The sequence below is a fragment of the Bos taurus genome, chromosome 2 (genome assembly GCF_002263795.3).
Source record: "Bos taurus isolate L1 Dominette 01449 registration number 42190680 breed Hereford chromosome 2, ARS-UCD2.0, whole genome shotgun sequence".
Taxonomy (NCBI): domain Eukaryota; kingdom Metazoa; phylum Chordata; class Mammalia; order Artiodactyla; family Bovidae; genus Bos; species Bos taurus.
In genome coordinates, this window is record NC_037329.1 from 22548226 (window position 1) to 22572219 (window position 23994).

At 35.8% G+C, this 23994-nt stretch overlaps 1 protein-coding gene across 1 annotated transcript in view; it reads left to right on the top strand.

The window, feature by feature from the left end:
* OLA1 (Obg like ATPase 1) overlaps nucleotides 1-23994 on the top strand; it is a 164910-nt gene that overhangs the window by 20002 nt on the left and 120914 nt on the right. The window contains 1 exon segment of the mRNA NM_001046045.1: nucleotides 4495-4622. Within this exon segment, the coding sequence (NP_001039510.1) occupies nucleotides 4495-4622 (128 nt within the window).

Below are 23994 nucleotides of genomic sequence, written 5' to 3' on the forward strand. Positions count from 1 at the left end.
AACCATTACAGTCAACACATTTTTGCCAATGAGAAATAAGTTTGTTTATTCCTGTAGCATAAAAATCTGTGCTTTGGGATTCAGCAAACTTGTGAAAAGCGTTTTCTGCGTCCTGCTGGTTGTGGAAGCATTTTCCTTGCAAAAAGTTGCCGAGATGGCTGAAGCAGTGGTAGTTGGTTGACAAGAGGTCAGGTGAATGGGACAGATGAGGCCAACCTTGTAGAACAATTTGTTCAACTTTTGAAGCATTGGTTGTGCGATGTTCAGTGGGGCATTGTCATGCAGAATTGGGCCCATTCACTTGATCAATGCCTGCTGCAGGCATTGCAGTTTTCTGTGCATCTCGTTGATTTGCTGAGCATACCTCTCAGGTGTAATGGTTTTGCTGAGATTCAGAAAGCTGTAGTGGATCAGGCTGGCAGCAGACCACCAAACAGTGACCATGACCCTTTTCTTGGTTCAAGTTTGGCTTTAGGAAGTGCTTTGGAGCTTCTTCTTGGTCCAGCCACTGAGCTGGTCATTGCTGGTTGTTGTATAAAATCCGCTTTTCGTTGCTTGTCACAGCCTGATAGAGAAATGGTTCATTGTTGTTGTGTAGGATGAGAGAAGATGACGCTTTAGAACGATGATGTTTTTGATTTTCGGACAGTTCTCAAAGCACCCACTTGTCAAGCTTTTGCACCTTTCTAGTTTGCTTCAAACGCTGAATGACTGTAGAATGGTTGATGCTGAGTTCTTCGGCACCTTCTTGTGTAGTTGTAAGAAGATCAACTTCGATGATTGCTCTCAATTGGCTGTTGTCACCTTCCGATGGCTGGCCACTGTGCTCCTCATCTTCAAGGCTCTCGTCTCCTTTGCAGAACTTCTTATACCACCACTTCACTGTACATTCGTTAGTAGTTTCTGGTCCAAATGCATTGTTGATGTGAGTTGTCTCTGCTGCTTTATGGCCCATTTTGAACCTGAATAAGAAAAACGCTTGGATTTGTTTTTTGTCTCACATCATTTCTATAGTCTAAAATACATATAAAATAAACAGCAAGTAACAATTCATTAGCAAAAATCATAAAGCAAGAATTGCACATTAAAATGATGTATAGCATAACCACATTTATTTAAGAATGTATTCCAATATCAATTGCAATTCCAATGCAAAACTACAGTTACTTTTGCACAAACCTAAATAGTATATTTTTAATTAGAAAAAAAATAATATAGGTTTATTGTAGGAAATTCACAGCATGGAAATGTATAAAGAGAGGAGTAAAATCACGTATACTTCTGTCTTGATATAATAAATATAAGTACTTTGGAGGTAGAAACTTCCATACTTTTGATATTTTTTTACTTGGGGTATTATTAGTATTTTTCTAGAGTAAAAATACAGATTTAAATGATTTTTAATACAATACTTATGCTTCATACTACGTTATATGAACGTGTGTACAGTTTATTTGCTCTTTCCCTACTATTGAGATTTTGTGTGCATTTAGTTTTTCGCTCTTTTGAACGTGGTGATAAATCCCAAGATTTCATCTCCAGTCCTGAACTCTGTTGAACTCCAGACATGTATCTTAACTGCCTCTTTGACACTGACACTTAGATGACTAAGCAAGTGCCTCTGACCTGACATGTCCAAAATGAGCTTCTTGGTTTCACCCTGCCTGTGTCAATATTGTGCTTCCTCAAGACTTTTATAATTCAGTAAATACCCCTATTATTTCTCTAGTTGCTTAAGTTAAAGCCCAAGATTTATTCTGGATTCTTTTCTTTCCTCACCCCTACATCCAATCTGTCAGAAATTCCTGAGTTCTAACTATAAAATATATACCAAATTCATTTTCTTCTCTTACTTTCATCCTCTAGTTTTAGCATCTGTTCATTTTTGACAAATTAATTATTACTGTGATGATTGTCACATGATGATTTTGTAATTTCATCATTTATTTTTCATTTATTAGATGGCATTCTGCTATAAGAAGAGCTTTCTTGTTTTCATTTATTCATTCATATATTTATTCCTATCACTGTTACTCACTTTGTTATAATCTATTATAATCATTGGACGTAGCTCAAATTATATCCCTCAGATTGACTCCTCAAGCTGACTTCTGTATCCTTTTTAAAAACATTTTATTTTTAAATGATTTCAATTTTATATATAAGCTAAAAAATTATATGTAGAATGCTTGTGTGGTTTCACTCAAATTTCTCTGAACTCTTGAAAGTAAGTTGCAGACATAATGCCACACTGCACTTTAATTCTTCAGTTTTTATTTGCTAAATATAGACACTCTCCAGCATTGCCAGAGTAAACCATTATAATCAGGACATTGACAATGATCTAAATTTCATACGATCTAAAAACATAGTCTTAAAAATCACTGGTGCGTGTATAAAAAGTCCTTGAATAAGGGCTCAAGTTTTTGTTTTTTGATATATGGTATTAATGGTTTAAACCTTTATCATGGCCTTAAATCAAGAATCAGAATTAAACTCATTCCCATTAGAAAACTGAATCTCAGAACTATAGATTGACCTGTCTTGTTTCCTCATAAAAGGAAATGGAAATCTAAGAAGGTAAAATGATTTGTCCAAGGTCACACAGATAGTTAATGTCAACCAGCACTAGAGCTGAAGGCTTCTTTAAATTCAGGGCCTTTCCACTCATATCTATGCTACTGTACTTTATATTTATCATATGGGTGATAGTTTTAGGTATAAGACATTATGTAGATGAATTTGGTTGCACTTAACGTACTGATTTGAAAATTCATTTATTGAGATAGCAACAGGTAGCTGGTATTTTAGTGTTGGTGTCAGCACTTGAGTTGTGTCAACGAGGACCTGGGTTTGTCCCCCTCTCCATTTTACTTTCTTCCTCAGCTGGATCCTAAGATTGCCTTCCCTTTTATTCACAGGATGCCTCTCCAGTCTTGGAATTGTATACTTTGTCGTCCATGTTCAGAGTGAGGAAAGAGGGGTTTGCTTCTAGAAGCTCTGTCAGAGCACTGATGAGCTTCTATTTAAGAATGCTCTTACCTTCTCTGGCAAACCTCTCCTTAAGTCTTTCTAGGCAAGTGGGGCAAAGCAGAGGTCTTGGAGTCATTGGTTGTGCCTAGGGGATGAGATTAAACTGCTTATTTAGGTCCAAGTACATGCCCCTTCTAGAATTAAGTATAGAGCCTGCTTCTCCAAAGCTCTGGGCTACACTGGCGAGGGATGGCTGGCCAAGTGACAGTCAGTATAGTCCCCAGGGGAAGGGCAGAGGACACCACTGGTGAGGCAACCGCAGTATCCACCAAAAGCTGAACCATATCTCATGTATGTTTTCTGTGGATTTGCTGATAAGAGCTATCAGCTATTTCTATTTGTATAAAAAAAAACTTATGGAACAGTTATTTTTAAAATACTCATTTTCCATGTAGATAATAGAGAAGTATTTTATGGAACTTTATGTTGTGTTTTATCATGTAGTAAAATTGACATTCTGAAAAGTGAATATTCTGAAAATTGACAAAGGATACATATGTAGGCCATACACCTTTGTCATATGACGTTGAGCTTTATTTACTCATGCTTTAATCTCCCTTTTTACATGGCTGACTGGTTTTGTTAACTTGTTTTCTAGTTTGTGTTAACTGTTACTTGACCTTGTCTCATTCTGTTGCAGTTGTTAACAACTAGGTTGTTACTATTCTGTTAATTGGTTCACATCATTACATGCACTTCGGGGCTGTAAAACCCATATGGCGATTAAATGCAAGAGGGAGAGCACATCCGTATACCTATGGCTGATTCATTGATATTTAGCAGAAAACAACAAAAATCTGTAAAGCAATTATCCTTCAATTAAAATAAATTAATAAAATAAAAATAAGAGGGATTAATAAAATCATTTGTATTTAAATTAAAAAAATGCAAACCTAGATATCCTGTATCCCAGTTTCATTACTATTGAGCTGAATGATCCTGTGTGCAGTAGATTTCTTAACTCCTCAAAGGCTCAATTTCCTCATCTGTAAAGTGGGTTTAATAAATAACATCCACCGTATAGAGTTGTTGAACTTTGAAATGATAATGCACATCACCAGTCCGTGTCACTTGGTCTGATTCCTGGCACAGTCAGTTGTCCGTTAGCTCATTTTGTGATGGTCGCCTTGCCTTGTATCAGTGTGCTCTGAAACATTCCCCCCTCTCTGCTTTTGTGTATGTGTGCATGTGCCCGTGGAGCAGTATAATAAAATTAATGATGTGAGTTTTCATTTTTAGAGACATAATAACAACATCTATTCTGTTTTAAAATGTTTTCTCTTCATTTTCCTAGTTAAGAAAGATTATTTCTTGCTTGCATTTTTAAATTCATTTGAGAGTCTAATAAACATTGTTCTAGAAAGTAAAAAATTAATTTATGTAATGTGTTTGGAAGAGCCATTTGGCTAATAAACAGGTTCTTAGTACTGTCTTCTACTAAAGTCATTTTTTGTTTTTCAGCAAAATTCCTGCTTTTCTAAATGTAGTGGATATTGCTGGCCTTGTGAAAGGAGCTCACAATGGGCAAGGCCTGGGGAATGCCTTTTTATCTCATATTAGTGCCTGTGATGGAATCTTTCATTTAACACGTAAGTACAGTTGTTTATTTAGTTGATTGATTCCATTATGATTCATATTTTCTTTCCATTGTGCAAATCAAATAATAAATAACTAATAAAATAAGATTTGCTTAGTTTCACAGGGTGAATCGTGGTTTGTGTGTTAATTGTGACTTAATGTGATTAGGTATCATCTCCACATGAAAAGGCTTATTCCACAGTATATGCTGTGTTGTTGTCAGTTTCTAATTGAATTTTATCCCATTTTGGATTAGACTCATTGAGAAGTGTTTCTATGCAGAAGTAATTTTGTTGATTATAAAAGGCATTTTGAAATTTTCTTAACTTGTGGAATTTTCCTTCATTTTTGCTTTCCATGTGTTGAGAAGACAGAATTGATAAAGGAGGGGATTCCATTATTCTAGAGGAGAGAAAAGCATCCGGGTTATATATTAGAGATGAAAGGATTAAGGAGAAACTATAGATCAGCTAGTTGTTAATGAAGAGAGGGATATAAAGCAAAGAGAAAAAATAGGTGGAATTATGTGTTGGTTTGAGTTCTACAGAAGTGACCCACGAACATAGTAATCCTCTGAAAAAATAGAAAGTTTTAGGTTAAGGTTCAGGTCAACACTACTTTATGGTAATAATATTGTAATGAACAAATTAATGCAAATGAAGGAAATATAAATCAGAGGTGGAGTCTGATTTAGTGTTTTTCTCTGTTACTGGTCCTAGACAGGTAGCTATAAGCAACTGAGAATGAGCATTTAGAAAGTTTTGCTTAGTAATTCATTTTTATTTTATTCCACAAAAGCTCATAATAGATAGTTTGAGAAGCACTGTTCTAGGTAGCTTTACTTGAAGATATAAAGACACTTTATGGACGAGATTGTGATGTAGGCAGAGAATAAGATTGTATATTTGTGAGTATGGAGGGGCTTTAAATCTTTAGACCACTCTGTCTTATTTGACACATTATTTGTGGAGCACCTCTTTCTGTTGTGCTAAGGGATATGATGGTGAGTGGAAACAGAAATGACCCTCTCTCATGGTGTTTACAATCCAGTGGAGGAAACACACACTGAGTAAATGGTCTTGTAAATGCCAGATATCATTCTCTAATTGTGTACAGAGAAGAGAGACAGATTTTTTTGGAACCATGAACATTTTTTTTAATGGTTTGCATGAGTTAAAAATGAAAAACTGGGCTTTCCTGGCGGCTCAGTGGTAAAGAATCCTCCTGCCAGTGCAAGAGATAATGAATTCGATCTCTGATCCAGGAAGATCCCACATGCCCCGAAGCAGCTAAGCCCCTGTGCCCAGCTATTGAGCTTGTGCTCTGGAGCCTGGGAACTGCAACTATGAAGCCCAGGTGCCGCAACTCCTGAAGCCCAGATACCCTAGAGCCGGTACTCCGCAAGAAGAGAAGCCACTGCTATGGGAAGCCTGTGTACCGCAACTAAAGTGTAGCCCCTGCTCGCTGCAACTAGAGAAACCCTGTGCAGCAACGAAGACACATCACAGCCAAAAATAAGTAAAGAAATAAAGTTTTAGAAAATTGAAAAACTTTTAAAAAGTGGGAATTTCTCCATATTTTTGCCATAAATGGCATCTGTAATTTTGAATAAACAACTCTGATGAGCTATGGGTATACTCTATGGTGAGGTGTATGTATTAACTATAGAACAAAATTTCTTTATGAATTCATAATTTTCCTTTTTTGTGTGCTTTTAGTTTTCCTTGATCATGTTGTTAAAGAAAAGTGACACAATACAGAATACGGAAATAGGAACCACGTTATGGGAAGCAAATTCTTTTAAAATTTATATATGTGGTAACTTCTCATAGATGTTTTATTTAGAAAAATAATTTTTTTCTCTAGAGTTCAGTGAGCCAATATAATTTGCTTTTACCAATTTTTAGAAGCAATATAACTTCCTATTGTTAGATATTTAAAGCTTTGAACATGACCAGACTATTGATTTCATGGAATCCTTAGCTTTTTAAAGCTGGCATTTGAAGTTTTGAAGTGATTTTTCAACAGAAAGCTAAAGTGCTTGTGTGTTATCTGAAGGACAGCACCTTTGGCTGTATCATTGCACCTACTGTCAAGCTGTCAACAAGTTTATAGTTGAAACTTGTTAGTTTCTCAGCAGCCACTTAGAGATATGACCTTGTAGCCTGGAAATAAGAGTTCTGCTTTTTGAGGTATGAGGCAGTTTTGTTCCCAATTTAGAAACATATAGGAGGTTCAGATTTATAGAACTGTTAATTGTGAAGTATGTACTCATTTATAGTTATAGAAAACAAAATTTCAAATACAGTTGATTATTTTCACCTAAATTGTTGTGTGTTTGCATGTGTGTGTAGTTGGTGGTAATGGTGGGAAGATGGGATGTGTGGTACCCTGTTCTTTCCAGAGTTCTGTTCCCCAGTTGCTTGTTAAAGGGACAAAATGTAGGAACCTGGGATGACTGTAGAGTTAGCATGTTTTTAAATACCTCTTTAGGACTTCCCTGGTGGCTCAGATGGTAAAGCGTCTGTCTACAATGTGGGAGACCTGGGTTCGATCCCTGGGTCAGGAAGATTCCCTGGAGAAGGAAATGGCAACCCACTCCAGTACTCTTGCCTAGAAAATCCCATGGATGGAGGAGCCTGGTGTCCATGGGGTCGCAAAGAGTCAGACACAACTGAGCGACTTCACTTTCACTTTCACTTTAGGGTATGAACAGACTCTGGCAGTTATGGCCTGGCAAGCAGTTCATTACTAACAATATTAGCATGTGTCTGAATTGTTGGCATTTTATTTTGATTTCTAGAAGAAGGGAAATGATTACTAAGCACCTAGTATTAGGTGAAAGTGAAAGTGAAGTTGCTCAATAGCATCTGATTCTTTGTGACCCCGTGGACTGTAGCCTACAAGGATCCTCTGTCCATGGGATTTTCGAGGCAAGAGTACTGGGGTGGGTTGCCATTTCCTTCTCCAAATATTAGGTACTATGGTAGATTTTTTTTCTAATGTATTCTATTTAATGTTAACAATTCTGCAGGATTGGTGTTATCCCAGCTGTATAGGTGAGGGTATTGAGAGAAAAAGACTAAGTAGTTTTGCTCAAGTACATAGTAAATGTAAATTTGGCCTCGAGCCCATCTTTCTTCTTTCTTTTTCTGGTCACACCATGCAGCCTGTGGGATCTTAGTTTTCCAACCAGAGATTGAATCTGGGCCCCGGGCAGTGAATGTGCCAGAGTCCTAACCACTGGACTACTAGGGAATTTTCCCCATCTCTCTTCTTTAAGCTCTTTTTTTTCACCATACCACACTGTTTTATTCACTTTTAGATCTGAATGTTTAGAATCTACATAGTAAACATGTTAAAGATCCATGTATTTGTGTGTGTGGTGGATGTGGGGAAAGAAAAAGAGAAGTTAAGTGCTTGGAGTATGCTGTTTTCCAGAGACTACCTGCTCTTCACAGTAGTGACCTATAGACGTATCTGGAGACGTTTCTGAAGAGACAGATGCTGTATAGTGATTTTAAAAGAATTGGGTTATAGTTTTATTCTTTTGTTGCCATCAAATATTTATTAAGTACTTACTGTGTGCCAGGCTATGTGGTAAGTGCTTTATGTGAGGAATTTCATTCAATTCCCAGAGTAAGTCAGATGTAGGTGCAGAGAGGTTAGAACATGTGTCCAGGGTTAATAGCTGGTAGGTGGTATAGTTGGGAGTAGTACTCAGGAAGGCCAGTCTGACTGCAAAACCTGCACTCTTAGCCTTTGTACCAGTGGTGACCAATAGAAATACAATGTGAGCTACCTGTGTAGTTAAAAGTTTTCTGATAGTCACATTAAAAAAGTAACAAATGAAATTAACTTTAATAACATTTACTCTATCAAAAATATTATTTCAGTGTTAGTCAATATGAAAATTTATTGATATATTTTTTGGTGCCATGTTTTTGAAATCTGGTGTGTAATTTTTACTTAGAGCACATGTCCATTTGGACTAGCTGCATTTCAAGTACTTTATAGCCATATGTTGGAGAAGGCAATGGCAACCCACTCTAGTACTCTTGGCTGGAGAATCCCATGGACGGAGGAGCCTGGAAGGCTACAGTCCATGGGGTTGCTACGAGTCAGACACGACTGAGCGACTTCACTTTTACTTTTCACTTTAGTGCCTTGGAGAAGGAAATGGCAACCCACTCCAGTGTTCTTGCCTGGAGTATCCCAGGGACGGGGGAGCCTGGTGGGCTGCCGTCTATGGGGTCACACAGAGTTGGACACGACTGAAGCAACTTAGCAGCAGCATCAGCATAGCCATATGTGGCTAATGGCTACAATATTAGTTACTTATATTCATAGAAAGAAATTTGAAGAGAGACCTCAAATTGTTAATAGATTCTTTGGAGAATAGAATTGGGATGGAGAGAGAGGTGGGTGACTTTCCTTTCTTATGTTAGACCCTTGGCTAGCTTTTTAAAAAGTGAACATGTATTATTCTGATTTTTAAAACATGAGAAATTTTCTTATTTAAATACCAATGTAGTGAGTGAGTGAAGTCACTCAGTCGTGTCCGACTCTTTGTGACCCCGTGGACTGTAGCCTATCAGGCTCCTCCGTCTATGGGATTTTCCAGACAAGAATACTGGAGTGGGTTGCCATATCCTTCTCCAGGAAATCCTCCTGACCCAGGGATTGAACCTGGGTCTCCCACATTGTAGGCAGACGCTTTACTGTCTGAGCCACCAGGGAAGTCTGATGTAAGGTATGTACAAATGATTCAAGTAAAATTCTAAGGAGTTCTGTATTAAATCAGTGAGAAGATGGCTTTGCTTAGAATGTTGTGATTCACGAGTTGTCAGTGATCTACTGCTATCTCTGTAAAAATGTTTGGTTTTTAAACTGGGCTAATCAGGACAGTTCTGCCAGGATGATTTAGTTAAAGATTTTATTCTCAGATAATGAAATTAGTGGGCTCTGTTGTTAAAGAAGTTACTTCCTTGAGAGCTCCCACAGCATTATGTTTGTATGTTCTGTTCTGCCATTAAATGATACTTGAATTTCTAAGGTACCTTAGTGGTGTGTGGTTGAGTGTGTGTGTATGTAAGGCAGATTGCCTTTATACCTCCTTGTTCTAATAACTAATTCCTTTTCGTACAGTTATCTCTTCCTCATTTTATGTATTCTTGGTAAGGGGATATTATCCAGTTTCCTCCTTCCACCGCGGGAACCTTATCTGTGCCCTTGACAGACACAGCCAAGAACTGGCCACCCAACCTGAGCTGGGCTTTGAGAGATGAAAAGATTGAGTTAAGGTCATTAAGAACTCAGTATTTCATTTCATCTGGCTTTTTTTTTTCCCACCCCAAGAGGAAGAATGATAATAGAAAAGGAAGCGTAGTCTTCTAAATAGATTCTTAACATTTTTATTGTATTTACACCAGTTGTTTTAATATCCCGAGTGCAGAGTCATCTGAAGAAAATTCCTTGTTGATTTGTCAAAGTGAAGGGAAAGGCTTGCTAGTCATGCCAGCCCATTGTTGTTTTGTGATATAATCAGTAGCCATCTATGTGATATCAAAAAGTATTCCCTTGTAATAGGTTGGGTTATGTATAATTTAGGTAGTGTTCTCCAGTAGTCCACATAGAATTATAAGTTGGTTATTTGTTTATCCCCCCTCCCCATCATATCTAATGAGTGGGCAGTTTTGGTTTTATCAGATTTCACCCCACCTTTTCATTATAAATGGCTAAATAGATGTTGATACTTTAAAAAATATTCATAATGTTTAAAAATTCTGAATGATACATGGTTATTATAAACAAAATAGGAAATAATGAAGTGTTCACAATAAAATTTCATGTCTGTCCCTTGCTTCCAGTCTTCAGAAGTAACTGCCTTTTCTTTAAAATCTGAAAGGATATGTGCTTATTTTCCTCTCCTGATTACATGGAGGAGTTTAGTTTCTATTTGAATTTATTTTCCAATGTTTATTTTCCTTAAAAAAAATAATCTAGTAAGTAGAGCATTTCAATTTTCAGAATAACTTAATTGTAGCTTGATTTTTATGTCATTTCTTTTTATTTTGAAAGATCTATGAAGTTTTATAATTCTTAAAAAAATGTCTGTTGCCCCCCTTGCTCCCACTCCGCAATATGATTTTAAGCCCTTGACTGATTTTACTTCTCTTTTGGGCTTACGTCTCTTAAACTGGGCAGACAAGTTCATATGAGATAGAATTAAAATTAATCTATGTAGATGATTTCTGTGCAGATGGTTAGAATTTTTGGCCAGGAAAAATAAAAGCCCTGATCCTTTCTCTTTTGTTATTAATGACAGATGCCTCTTCATTCTGTTTTGTATTACTATTCCTCTGTGTCTTGTTTGAATTTCATATGTCTAAATTGCTCAGTTAGAGTTTTAACAGTAAGATTCCAGAGAGTTCCTTTAGTTTTGTTGCCTGTGTTTGCTAAAAAGTAGCGTTGATGGAAGAAAGAGGTTTTAAGTTGCCTTTCTAGTTTATATAGAATGTTAGCCCTCAAGGCACTACAACTTTATTGAACTGCTAAATAAGAAGGTAAAAATGCTTTCATTTAATTGCCACCCCCCTTTAGGTTAAGTTAGGTGTTTATATGTTTTGTAAATCACCTTTAATTACCACAGAACATAAATTGCTGTTTTTCAAGAGACCACCTCCCCCCTTCCTCATAAGCACGTCATTTAAGAGTTTAAAATGAGTCACACATTTTTGCCTAGACACAAATTGCCAATATAAAGCTGTCTTTGATTGTATCCTAAAATAATGGAGTTTTTTTTCTTTGGGTCCTGTAATTTTCTTTTTCAGCAGTATTTATTAAATTAATCTAGTATTGGATTGCAGTAAACAATCTGACCAAAAAACATATGTTTTCTTTGTTTCCTCGGTACAAATTCAATGGGTTAAGTAATCATGCAGTGGTTCTCATCTACATATACAACGCATTCTAATAATGAACTTCTGTTGACTGTGGAAAATATTGCAGCAGTAGGAAACAGTTCCTTCTAGTTTACACTGTAATAGTGTATGAAGTTATTTAATCTGCTAGCTGTTTACAGTTTAATTGCTTAAACGTATCCTCATATTCATGGTGGTCTTATATTTACTTAGGTGCTTGAGGCATTCTCATTTTTTTTTTCTTAATTGTCTTTTCTGACACATTTTAGAGATCTCCTTTCCTGTCCTCTCTGCTCAAAATAGCAACTATATGGATTCTTTAAAAAGCTCTTCTCTCACTAAGAGTTGAAATTACTCAGGGATGGAAGGGCAACTTCTAAGGTCCTGGAGAGTCTCTTGATCTTTTAAACATTAATGTTTGAACTACGTTTTTCTTAGTTGTCAGAACACTGTCATTATGTTAAGTTAAAAATGTAAGTTTGAGACTGATTTGGTTTTGAAAACCAGTGTATTCATTGTTATACTTGACTTGAGTGAAATCGTAACACTTGTGTTTTACTACAGTGTAAGTCTTCAGTTTTACTATAACTTGTCCCTTTGCAAATATTACACTGACACCCGTAAACCACCCATTGTAGGCCCAGAATCATTTTCCTGCATCAGTGACTCAAAATATTGAGCTTGTGGGTTGCCAGCCTAGGCAGCTGAGGGAACGCGGGGCTTCCTTTAAGGGCTGCAGGCTGTGTAGCAGTGCTAGTCCTTTAGAACCAAAAGATTCCTCTCCTCTCCCCTGTGAGGTCAGGGTGTCCCTCCGGAACCGCAGACTGCTCAAGAGCCTGGAGCGATCTCCTCCAGGCCTGTGATGTCTCCTCCTGCTCCATCTTCCCTGTGTCTTGCTGTCCTCGCTCCCAGGGCAGGAGGGCGGAAGGCGCGTTGCCTGGCTGGCTTGGATTTGACGGACTGAGTTCTTGCTGTTGGGAACTAAAGAAGACCCCACTGTCTCACCAGACCTCTAGACACTTCACCCGTCATATAGGTAAAGAGTTGGGTCAGGGGAAGGTGGTTTTGTTCCGCTTTGCTCTTCCCTGAGTGGAAAGGGACGACTGTATCCACCTTCTCCATAAGTCAGCTGTGAAGATCTTCTCTTGTACGCCAATTGTCAGGTCGATGGAACTGAAATGGTGTTTATACATTATAGCTTTCTGGGAATAGTGTTCTCCCTCATTCCCCAACTAAATTTACTATTCAAATTTTGTTAAATCCTTAGAGTGAAAATGAAAATGCAGGGGATTACGTGTACCCCACTCATTTCCTAACTTGTTTTTTTCCATCTTGGTATATTCAGGCTGAATTCTGATTTGTGTATTGTGTATAAAAAGTTTGAGAAAGAACTCTAATTAAAATTATTTTGAATATGGTTTTTAAAACCAATTGAAAGTGTTATATTTGGGGTTTTAGTCAGATCAAGGATTGATATTTTACTTTAAAGAACTTAAGAAAATAAAGTCCCATAAAGGAAATTTACTGTAGGTTATGATTTTAAATACAGAACCACAGTCTTATATATCACCATTTTAAATATGATCTGCTATTTATAAACTCATGGTTGTAGTAATAGGAAGGAATCAGATGAATGAGTAATAGGGAAAGGAATGTACTGAGTTAGGAGCAGGCACTTTTCGGTGCTCTCATATGATACTCCTGTGAATGAGATCTTATTAGCCCATTTTAGAAACGAGGAAACTGGATCTCAGGGAGTTTAAATAACTTCCAAAAACCACACAGCTACTGAGTTGGCAGAGTCAAGATTTTTTAGCAAAACTCATCCTTTAATTACTACCCTGTGTTTACTTCCTGAAACCATTTTATTGCTTAAAATTATAAAACATTTTTCTTATTTTAGGGTAGCTTTAATAGTAATAATAATTTTTAACGAGAGGATAATATTTCATTGCCAGTGATCTACAATTTATCATTTCCTAGGTACTAGAGTATGTTTTTAGTTATTCTGCTGTGATAGATGACGCTTCTGTGAGTGACTTTATTCACATACCTTTTTGCCTTTATTGTATTGTTCACTCTTTTTGTTGGTTAGTTACCCAGTCATGTCTAACCCTTTTATGGACACGATGGGCTGCAGCCCTCCAGGATCCATGGGATTTCCCAGACAAGAATACTGGAATAGGTTGTCATTTTCTCCAGGGGATTTTCTTGATCCAGGGATCAAGCCTGCATCTCCTGCATTGCAAGTGGATTCTTTACCACTAAGCCACTGGGGAAGCCATTATTTGCTTAAGAAATATTTATTGGAGAGAAATTAATGAATCAAAGGGTACATTCTTTTACATTTCATTACTTGCTAGCCATTGCCATGTTGATTTTCAACAGGGTTTCTTGAATTTGCTTTTTTGTAGAAATTATCATACTGCATTTAACCAGCTGTAAATACCAGTTGTACAGTGTATATTGGGAACAACTTAAAGTATACATAAATCAGTGAAATAAGATTACATGTTAACTATTTACCCTATTGAGAGTAAAGGGGAAAAGCTAAGTGACTTTGATAAGGAAATAGCTGGCAGAGCCCCAAGAGTAGAACTGTTCCTGAAGAACAGTTGTTGGAAGAGAGAGAATGGAGGAGCCTGAACGCACTGGAATTTACTAGGGGGTTGCTGTTTACCTGGTTTGCCATTCTTGGCAGGGCTTTGTGGTTAATCTCTGAGTTAAATTTGATGTAAATTAAGACCAGACTATAATTTGAATTTGAATTTGAATCCTTCTTTGTTATAACCTCTTTCAGTTCTTGTTGTCAGGCTTTCTTTGCTGACATTGTAATTTGTGGATGAGAATTCTAAACTTTGCTTCATTTCATTTGAGAGGCATTAGGAAACTTAATTACTTTACTTGCAAATAGATTTATACTGAGTATTTGCATACAAGTATTGCATACATATGTTATAAACGTCTCTGTTTTTTCACTAAATGACTTATTAGGTAATACTATGTTAGGAAATCTAATAAAGGAGAGAAAGTTAATATTATTTTACATGGTTTACTTAACCCTGATGTTTATATGTTGTATTTTCCTTTCATTTTTGATAACTGCCCTATACCAGCTGAGGCAGAATGGTAGCTAGTCTTTACTGGACTGATAATGATATCTCTTGATAGCTGGTGAAAAAAATTGTTCTTCCCAACATTTCTCATCATCGCCTTTCTTTTCCTTTACATGACATGAAGAATGACAGATACTGGTACCAGAAGCTTTGTTTACTGAGGATTAATATGTGGAGGAGGGTCTGGTAACCCACTCCAGTATTCTTGCCTGGAGAACTCCATGGACAGAGGAGCCTGGCAGGCTATAGTCCATGGGGTCGCAAAGAGTTGTACACAACTGAAGCAACTTAGCACACAATATGTTTTAGGCAGTAGCTTAAAGCTTTATTATTACATTTGTGGCCTCATTTAAGTTTTCACAAGGTTTACTTGAAGTATGCACTACTATTCCCATTTTACATGCTAAAGCAACAATTAAAGAGGGCAGGTAGCTCACTCAGGTTAGTAAATGGCAGAACTGGAAGTAGAATTGGGGCTCTTTGATCTAAAACCCTTCCTATTAACCATTATCTCTCATGTGTTGTGTACATTTTTAGTTAATTGACTTTAACATTCTTGGTCCCACGTTTCAATTCTTTAGTTTCCTTTACCTTAGAACCTAGTTACTTCAAGAAAATCTTCACATTCTGTTTTTGAGCCTAAAGTACTCATAGTAATTACTTTGATGTTCACAAGCACTTCTGGGGATAGAGTTCAGAGAGAAAGAAAGATCACGTTTAGTCAGAGAAGTTGTAGTTTTTCTTGGTTCATAGATAGATGTTTTGTGTGGGTTTCTTTCAAGGTAATTTATGTATGGTAAGCAAAATACAGCTTACTTTAGAAAGTGGATGCTTACTGTTAATTAGCATCAATGTATCAGTATTTTATCTGGAATTAAAAAATACATTTAAAGGTTATAGGATCTTATTTTCACTAAATTAGGGTCCCATTGAAACACTTTACTGAGGTCTCTACCCTCTCAGTTTTTGGTTATTTGGGTGATACACACAAAAATGGGATATGTTGGCATTTTTCCTAGGATAAAGTTGGCACGATGATGAGTTGATTCATTAGCATCCTCTAAAGGTGATTAACGAAAAATTTTCAATCTCTTTGATGTCACACTAGTAGTGTTTGATGGTTTTATGCTATCTGGGATGATGTGCAGGATGTTCCTGGCTTATCTGTTTTATTTTCTGCCCCAGGTCTGAAAATAGCAAAGTGTCTAAAAGAGCACTTGCTCTTTTTTTTCTAACTGCTATAGCTTCTCACTCAGCTATCGTTCTTTATATCCCCTAGAGAAATTTATTAAAAAAAAAAGAATGCAATTTTTCCAGTCTCTTGTCTATATGGAAAGGTGGACAGATATCTTAAAATTAAGTTTGAATTAATAACCTCTAAGGCAGCATTTCTCAAATTTTTTGGCCTTAAGACTCTTTTATAGTCTTAAAATTATTAAATATACCAAGAGCTTGTATTTATATAGGTTATTATCAATCCATATTTACCATATTAGAAATTAAAACTAAAACTAAAAATGTCTTTCTTTCTTAATGTTCTTTAAAATAACAGTGGTAAACCCATTATATGTTAACATTTTTTGAAAAATAATTTTATTTTCTAAAACAAAAATATTTAATAAGAGCGGGAGTGTTTTATATATTGCAAATTGCTAATGTCTGACATAGGAGATTGCTGGATTATATTTGCTTGTACCTTTAGTTTTTTGCAATGTTTATTTGAGTGAGATAAATGAAGAAAATCTGGCCCTATACAGATGTGTGATTGGAAAAAGGAAGAGTATTTTAGTAATCATTTTAGATAATTGTGAATATTATTCTTTGATACTGCATCAAAAATAGTTGATAAATAGTTTCTTAAATAGTTTATAAATAGTTTCTTAAAAGTTAATTGAAATATAAAGTCTGCAATATAGCAATGGACTCTTTTTCTCTTGCATTAAAGTCCATTGGTCTATTTTGTATTTTGAATGACTCTTCTATCCATGCATACCTTTAGTCATTTGGAAAATACCAATTCTCAGTGAGTATTCTGCAGATCTTTTGAATTATAACATATTTCATTATACTGTAGCACAAAATCACATCTGTTAATATCACCACAGATCTCATAAGAAAAGTCTTTGCATATGGGGAAGCTGTCAACGTCATGGTAGCACTTACAAGTTTTCCAAAATTTTAATTTTCAATTGAGAGCCTAAATTTTATCATTTACAATAAAATGGCTGCCAGATATAACCATGGTTTGAATGTCAGTTGATCTTTCAAGTAGAAATGATGTTCCACAGAAAAAGTGACTAGTTCAGCTTGCAATTCAAATGCTTTTTCTTGATAACCATGGTATTTTGGTATGTAGCAGAAGTGTTTTATGTGTACTTCTGTGTCTTCACCCAGCATATTAAAAAGATGTATACCCCAGGTTGAGATTTTGTAAAATTAATAATTTTTACTTTTATTAAGGTCATTCTTAACTGAAACTTGGTTGTTGTGTATGTGAAGAATACAGTGATTACTAGTACAGTTTGAGATCACCACCTTGATTTTCATACTAAGTTCCTGGTGGTTCTCTCACTATTGATTTCGCACTATGACTGCAAACGTCAACTCAGTGAGGAAGACAGACAGCATCTTGTTATTATTATGGCAGAATGGTTTGAACTTGCAGACCCCTCAGGGGTCAGTCACCACACTTTGAGAACCACTGTTCTAAATTCTTTGAATATGCCCCAAAGTCTTTGTTATTCTTTATGAATTTGCCTATATTCTTCTCATTAATACAACCCGGATTTCTTCAGGTTCCACTATTCCAGGTAAATGAAAATAATTTATCACTTGACTTTACCGTTTTTGTTTTGCAAGCATTGTATAAAATTTTTTACTTCTAATGTGCAGAGCTTTCAGCTACATGGTCATTTGAAAAGGCTTTGAATAATAGACATTGCCTGTGTTAGGTGCTTTGTCTGCAAATGAATATTTGGCTAGCATGTGTAAATAAATTGCATGTTACATAGATACCCCAGAATTAAACAGTTGTAATGTGAGATTTAGAGAGATTTAAGTATTTATTGGCATGTATTAATGTGACAGTAAGGGAAGTTGTAATCACATTTGCCTGTTTATTTTTTTCCTCATTTTTTAGTGACTTAAGTCTACCCTTCTCCATCCCTAGTCACTGCTCTTTAAACTAAAACAGTGAAAATCATTTACCACAAATAAGGATCTTTTGTGCATAGGAATATTTAGGAATGGGAAAAATCTTTTAATCATAATCCATTCCAAATCAAATTTTTTGTGATTAATTCATTGCAGTGGGATGATTGGGATAGTGATTACCTATATCTTAAACATGAAATTTTATTTCATTCTGCTTTACATTATTCTCTTTTAAAGAGCAGTATCAAAAATAACATAGCTTCTAGTGCTCCCGTAAAAGCTTTTAGATTCTTGGGTTGAGTGGTGGTGGTAGTGAGGAGTGCTAGTCATTTGGGACACTGGCATCTGTTACACTTTTTTCCATCAATGAGAAAACACCTCTTACACTGGTAGCTAAATAGGCCTAAAGAGTTTGGTGTTTGTTTCTTGTTTTTATGGGGAGACTTTTCTCTAGCACTGAATAACAGTACTCAGATATCAGTTAATAAGAATAGATTAAAATTTTTTGAAAATATTTTAACCTAAATTATTAAACTATGAAGTACATTGGCAATATATCAACACATTGGCAATATATTAATATGTTGTTTCATATAAATACTTTCTGCGTGCATGCTCAGTAGTGTCTGACTCTTTGCAACCCCATGGACTGCAGCCCACCAGCCTCCTCTGGCCATTGGAATTTTCCAGGCAAAAATATTGGAGTGGGTTGCCATTTCCTTCTCCAGGGGATTTTCTGGACCCAGGGGTAGAGTCTGTGTCTCCTGCATTGGCAGGTGGGTTCTTTTACCACTGCACCTCCTGGGAAGCCTTTTAGCCCAGTGTTAATCCTAGTTTGTCTGGTTCAGCTTATCCTTTTTTATGTTGGGAATACTGCATTTCCCTGTGTAAGAAACCTTTTGACTATTCAAAGATTAAAGCAGATATTCTGGCAAAACATAAAAATGTTGATTATGAACAATTTAAGAGCTTCACTTCAGTATTTTCTTTTTATAAACCACCTGTTGTCTTATGTGCATGGTGTATACTTTTGAACAAAGTGCTCATCACTTGTCAGCCATCAGTGGCAACATAGAAATTACTTGTGGTACTTGCTTTGCAAGAAGTTCTTTTGTATTTGTGACATCAGCTTTGTTTTATACAATTAAAGTATTACACGCTAGAATAATCTAAATTGCAACCACTAAATGGTGATTTAATTCTTGCCTTGAACTAAATTTGTTTACTGATTGTATGCAGCTATTGACTACTATTTTACATGACAGATTCATAAAAATTTCCCCCTTATTTTGGTAGCAGATAAGAAGGTGGTTATATTATTAAAGGTGTTTCTCAATTTAAAAATTTGCCTTCAGTAAATATTACATAAAGAGATAAATGTTGAAAACCTTGTGTGTGTGGATAATCCTCATACGATTTGATTTTCAAATGAAGTACAATACTTATGATATATTCATGATCACTTTAACAGTATTCTAATTTTTAAACTCCCAGTTGAAACTGTATTGCAGTCATTTTTATTCATTTTCTTCTGTTGAAAAAAGAACAAAGTATAGCTGTTTGATTAAGACTTAAGATTGATACTAGAATAAATATTTAGATAGTTATGTAACTTATTTTATACTTATAATAACATTAACTCTATACAGCAATCCTAGATAACTTTACCAGTGGATTCTAAGTAATCTGAATATTTCCCCTTTGTTGTCTTGTTAAATAGTCCTGGTTATAATTTTTTAAAATAAGTTAAGAGCTCTAATATATTGACATTATTTAAAATGACAAGTATTTTCTTCAGATAATTTTTTCAGTGAGCAGATTTCAGAACTAATGGAATAAAATTACTCACTTAAATTTATTTTATATTTTGTAAAAAGCTTTAGGAATGCCACTATTCAGTTATATTATAAAGGTAAAGTGTAGTATAAGTACATTTTCCAAGGTAGCCAGTGGTATATCTCTGCAATAATTGAGTTCCTACCCTTGACAATAGTTTGCATATAGAAACTCTACATGGGTTCAATGATTCAGAAGCAGAAAACTACTCACAAATAAGAATTTTTTGTTCTTTTCGGAAACTGAAAGTAAAAGGTAACTTTATATTTGCAGGAAAAAAATTTGGTTTCTTTTTCACTGCATGGTTACTCTGATGTAACTGATATAACAGAGTGGACATTAGTATATAAGATGATCAAATGAGTCATGCGATGGAACATCTGCCTCAGAAAGCCCTTTCAGACATCATATGCTATGCCGTTGAAGTGTCTAATCAGTGCATCTGTCCCTGAGACTTCAGTGGGTGCGAGGATAGTTTTCTATTTTGGATTAGTTACTATATGAAGACAGTGTATTAACAGATTTTTTTTTTCATGAATGCAACTGGAAAGTTTATGCCTGTGATATCTGAATAAAAAATTAGCAATGATTTTTCTTTTTAGCATAGTAATAATTAAGGCATGGTAATGAACATACAAACTTCTACCTACCTTAAAGTGGTTATTTATGATAGGATTTTACATTGCAGACCTACAAATGCTTCCTGCAGGAAATTTTCTTGCAAATACTGATGTTACAACAGGAGAGAAATCCAGATGGAACATGAAGCACAGCAGGATTCAGATAGGATATTTAACTAGAACAGAAGCCTGTGTTTTGGATCCCTTCTGAGCTGGAGTGTTCCTATAGTTTTAAAATTGCCACCAGAGAGAGCGGAGGGTGGGGGAGAGGGAGAGGAAGGGTGGGCAAAGGAGGGAAAGTATATGAGCACATTGATGTGTTTCACATGAAGTAAAACCTTCTAACCAGACACATTGTAGAATACCAGATGATGATAATGACATGCAGAGAATTGCGGTATACATATGTTTGTTTTATTCTTACAATCAACAAGCCACAGAAGACAAATTCTTATGATCGTATTTAATTTTACTAAAGGTTGCAATCTAAAGTAGTTAGTCTTTTAACAAGAGAAAAATGAATGTATTTAGAGCAGGGGGTTTGAATAAGAATTGGGCACATGTTATTTTAGACACTGGGATTTTTAAACCTTGGAAGCAGAGAATAGTCATCAGGAAATATTTTTATTCCAAAAGAGGGTATAAAAAAGTTATCAGAACTTTTAGTTTCTGCCCTGGGATGTAGAGAGCTGGAGAGTTGTTACTACTCCCTTACAGTGAGAAAGAACCTGGCTAACTTCTGTGGCTCAAAAGTAAAATGATTTCTAAAGATATACACTGAAAAGTCTTCCTTTGTCTCTATCTACCGTGCCCCCCCGACTCTAGTATTTTTTATTACTATTGCTTATTCTTCTATAGTATTTTTTATACAAATACAAGCTAACACAGTTAAGTATTTTTCCTTTCCGTTTCCTAAACAAAATAGCAACCATATAAACTGTGATACACTTTGCTTTTGACATTTAAAGTGTCCTGAACAGCTCTCCATATCAGTGCACAGAGATTGTTTTCATTTTTCTTCACAGACACATTATTTCCTTGTGTGACTAACGTGATCATTTATTCAACAAGTTTGGTAGTGCTGGATGCTTGGTTTATTTCCAGTTTTTTATTCTGATTATGTTATAATGCCACAATGAATAATCTAGTACATGTGTTATTTCATATATGTGAAAGTTTATGAGAGATTCACAGAAATGGAGTTGTTGAGTTAGAGGGAAAATGCATTGGTAATTATGGCAGATAATGCAGATATCCTTCCTAGGAGTGTGCCATTTTTATACCACTTCCAGCAACTCAGTCGTGTCCGACTCTTTGCCAGCTTAGGGACTGTGTAGTCCTTCGGGCTCTATCCATGGGATTCTCCAGGCAAGAAGACTGGAGTGTGTTGCCATTCTCTTCTCCAGGGGATCTTCCTGACCCAGGGATCAAACCTGTGGGTTAGTTTTAATTTGCTTTTTAATTGTAAATGAAGTTGGGCAACTCTTCATATGTTTAATAGCTATTTGTGTTTTTTTTTTCAGATTGCCTATTTATGTTGCTTGCCTGTTTTTCTATTGGGTGTTTTCTTTATTTTCCCCTGTAATAACTAAGAATTCTTTATATGTGGGGAATATTAGATCTATGCGTTGCAAATATTTTTTAATTGATCATTTGTCTTTGTCTTTTTATGGTCTGTTTTGCTATATAAAATTCTAAATTATTATCAAAGAGGCCTTCCCCAACTGAGGGTTATAAAATAATTCATCTATATTTTCTTTAAGTATGTTTATGGTTTCATTTTTTACTTGTAAATCTTTAATTCATTTAGAGTTCTATCTTTGTGTAAACTGTAACACATCCATTCTACTGTGTGTGTATATATATATATATATATATATGTATGTATGTATATTTTGAGAATAGCTCTTTGATTTTCAAATAATATTTATTAAAGTCTATCCTTTGCTAACTTGAGATGCCACCTCTGTCATATTCTATGCTAGATTCCTAGAAATCCTTTTATTTATTTATTTGGCTGTGCTGGGTCATTAGTTGTGGCATGTGGAATCTTCAGTTGCAGCATATGGGATCTAGTTCCCTGACCGGGGGTGGAACCCAGGCCCCCTTGGATTGGGAGCAGGAGTCTTAGCCTCTGGGCCACCAGGTAAGTCCCTCCTATAAATTCTTGGGTCTGTTTCAAATCTTACTGTGTTTCACCAGCTCTTACTGTGTTTCACCAGCATGTTAGTTTATTCATTTGCTAATGTGACACTTTTAAAATCATTAAAAGTATTTTAATGACATTAAAGTATTCCATATTAATGACAGTATATATTGTAGTATCTGATAGGGCTGTTCCCCTCATTTTCATACTGTTCCTGGCTAGTCTCGTTATTTATTTTTCCTGTATAAACTTAATAATCAACTTTCTTCATCACAGAAAAAGAAATCTTACTGGCATTGTTATTATAACAAATTTATAAGTTAGTTTAAAAAGAATTTTTAATCTTTACATTCAGAAACATGTATTCTTTTACTTGTTCAGGTCTACTTTTGAAGTGTTTGGAAAGTTCCTCGTGTTGGTTTTGCACATTTCTTGTAAAATTAATTTCCAGGTTTTTAATCTTTTTTTGTTGCGTTTGGTATTGTAAATGTGGTCTTCTTTTTCATTGTTTTCTATTGTTGTCTGTATGTTAAGAATATTAAAAAAAATCAGCCTGTTCATCTGATTCTTTGTTAGGTACTATAGGAAAGTCATAAAAATGGATAAAATATAGATTAAGTGAAATTAAATATAGTACATTAATTCAGTGGAATACTATGCAGTTTATATTAAAATGGACAGGTCCCTGTGACACATGAAGTAAAAAAGCAGGTATTTGGTTTTGTTTAAGCCCTAGAGAAAAAAGTCTCATATTCAAATGTTAACAATAGTTATTTGGAGATTGTGAGATAATTTTTACTTTTTGTCTACCTTTTCTGGCAATTACTAGTTGTCCACAGAAGTGGACGTGTTTTCCTTCCTTGCACATGTCCATTCATTTTTACTAGATTTCCAAACCTACAGTGAGAATGGACATGAATCTACATTTTCAGCAGTGGATTGTGAAAAGAAGTGACATTATCCTAGATTTTAAGGCATTGCCCATGTCTCCGCTAGCAGTTGCTTTTTCTCCTTTTATGTGCTTGCTAACTAGCTTCAGTCACGTCCGAGTCTTTGCGACCCGATAGACTGTAGCTTGCGAGGCTCCTCTGTCCATGGGATTCTCCAGGCAAGAACACTGGAGTAGATTGCCATGTCCTCCTCCAGGGGATCTTCCCCACCCAGGGATCGAACCCCAGTCTCCTGCATTGCAGACAGATGCTTTACTGTCTGAGCCACCTGGGACCTTTCTCCTTTTATGCCAATTTAACTGAAGTGCTTAGATCATGCAGATGGTGGCGGTGCCTTAGAGGATAGTTGACTGCAAGGACCAGAGCTGCCTCACTAAGTTGGATCATTTGTTTCAAGATTGAAATTAAAGCGAAATAAACTATTTGTTTGTTAGTTCACCTGATTTTTGGTTCTCTTTTATGCTCTAGTTTTACTTTGGCTAATATACCTGAGTATTGTAAATATGTGAACACATTCAGTTTAGTTCAGTTCATTTGCTCAGTCGTGTCCAGCTCTTTGCGACCCCATGAATTGCAGCACTCCAGGCCTCCCTGTCCATCACCAACTCCTGGAGTTTACCCAGGCTCATGTCCATCGAG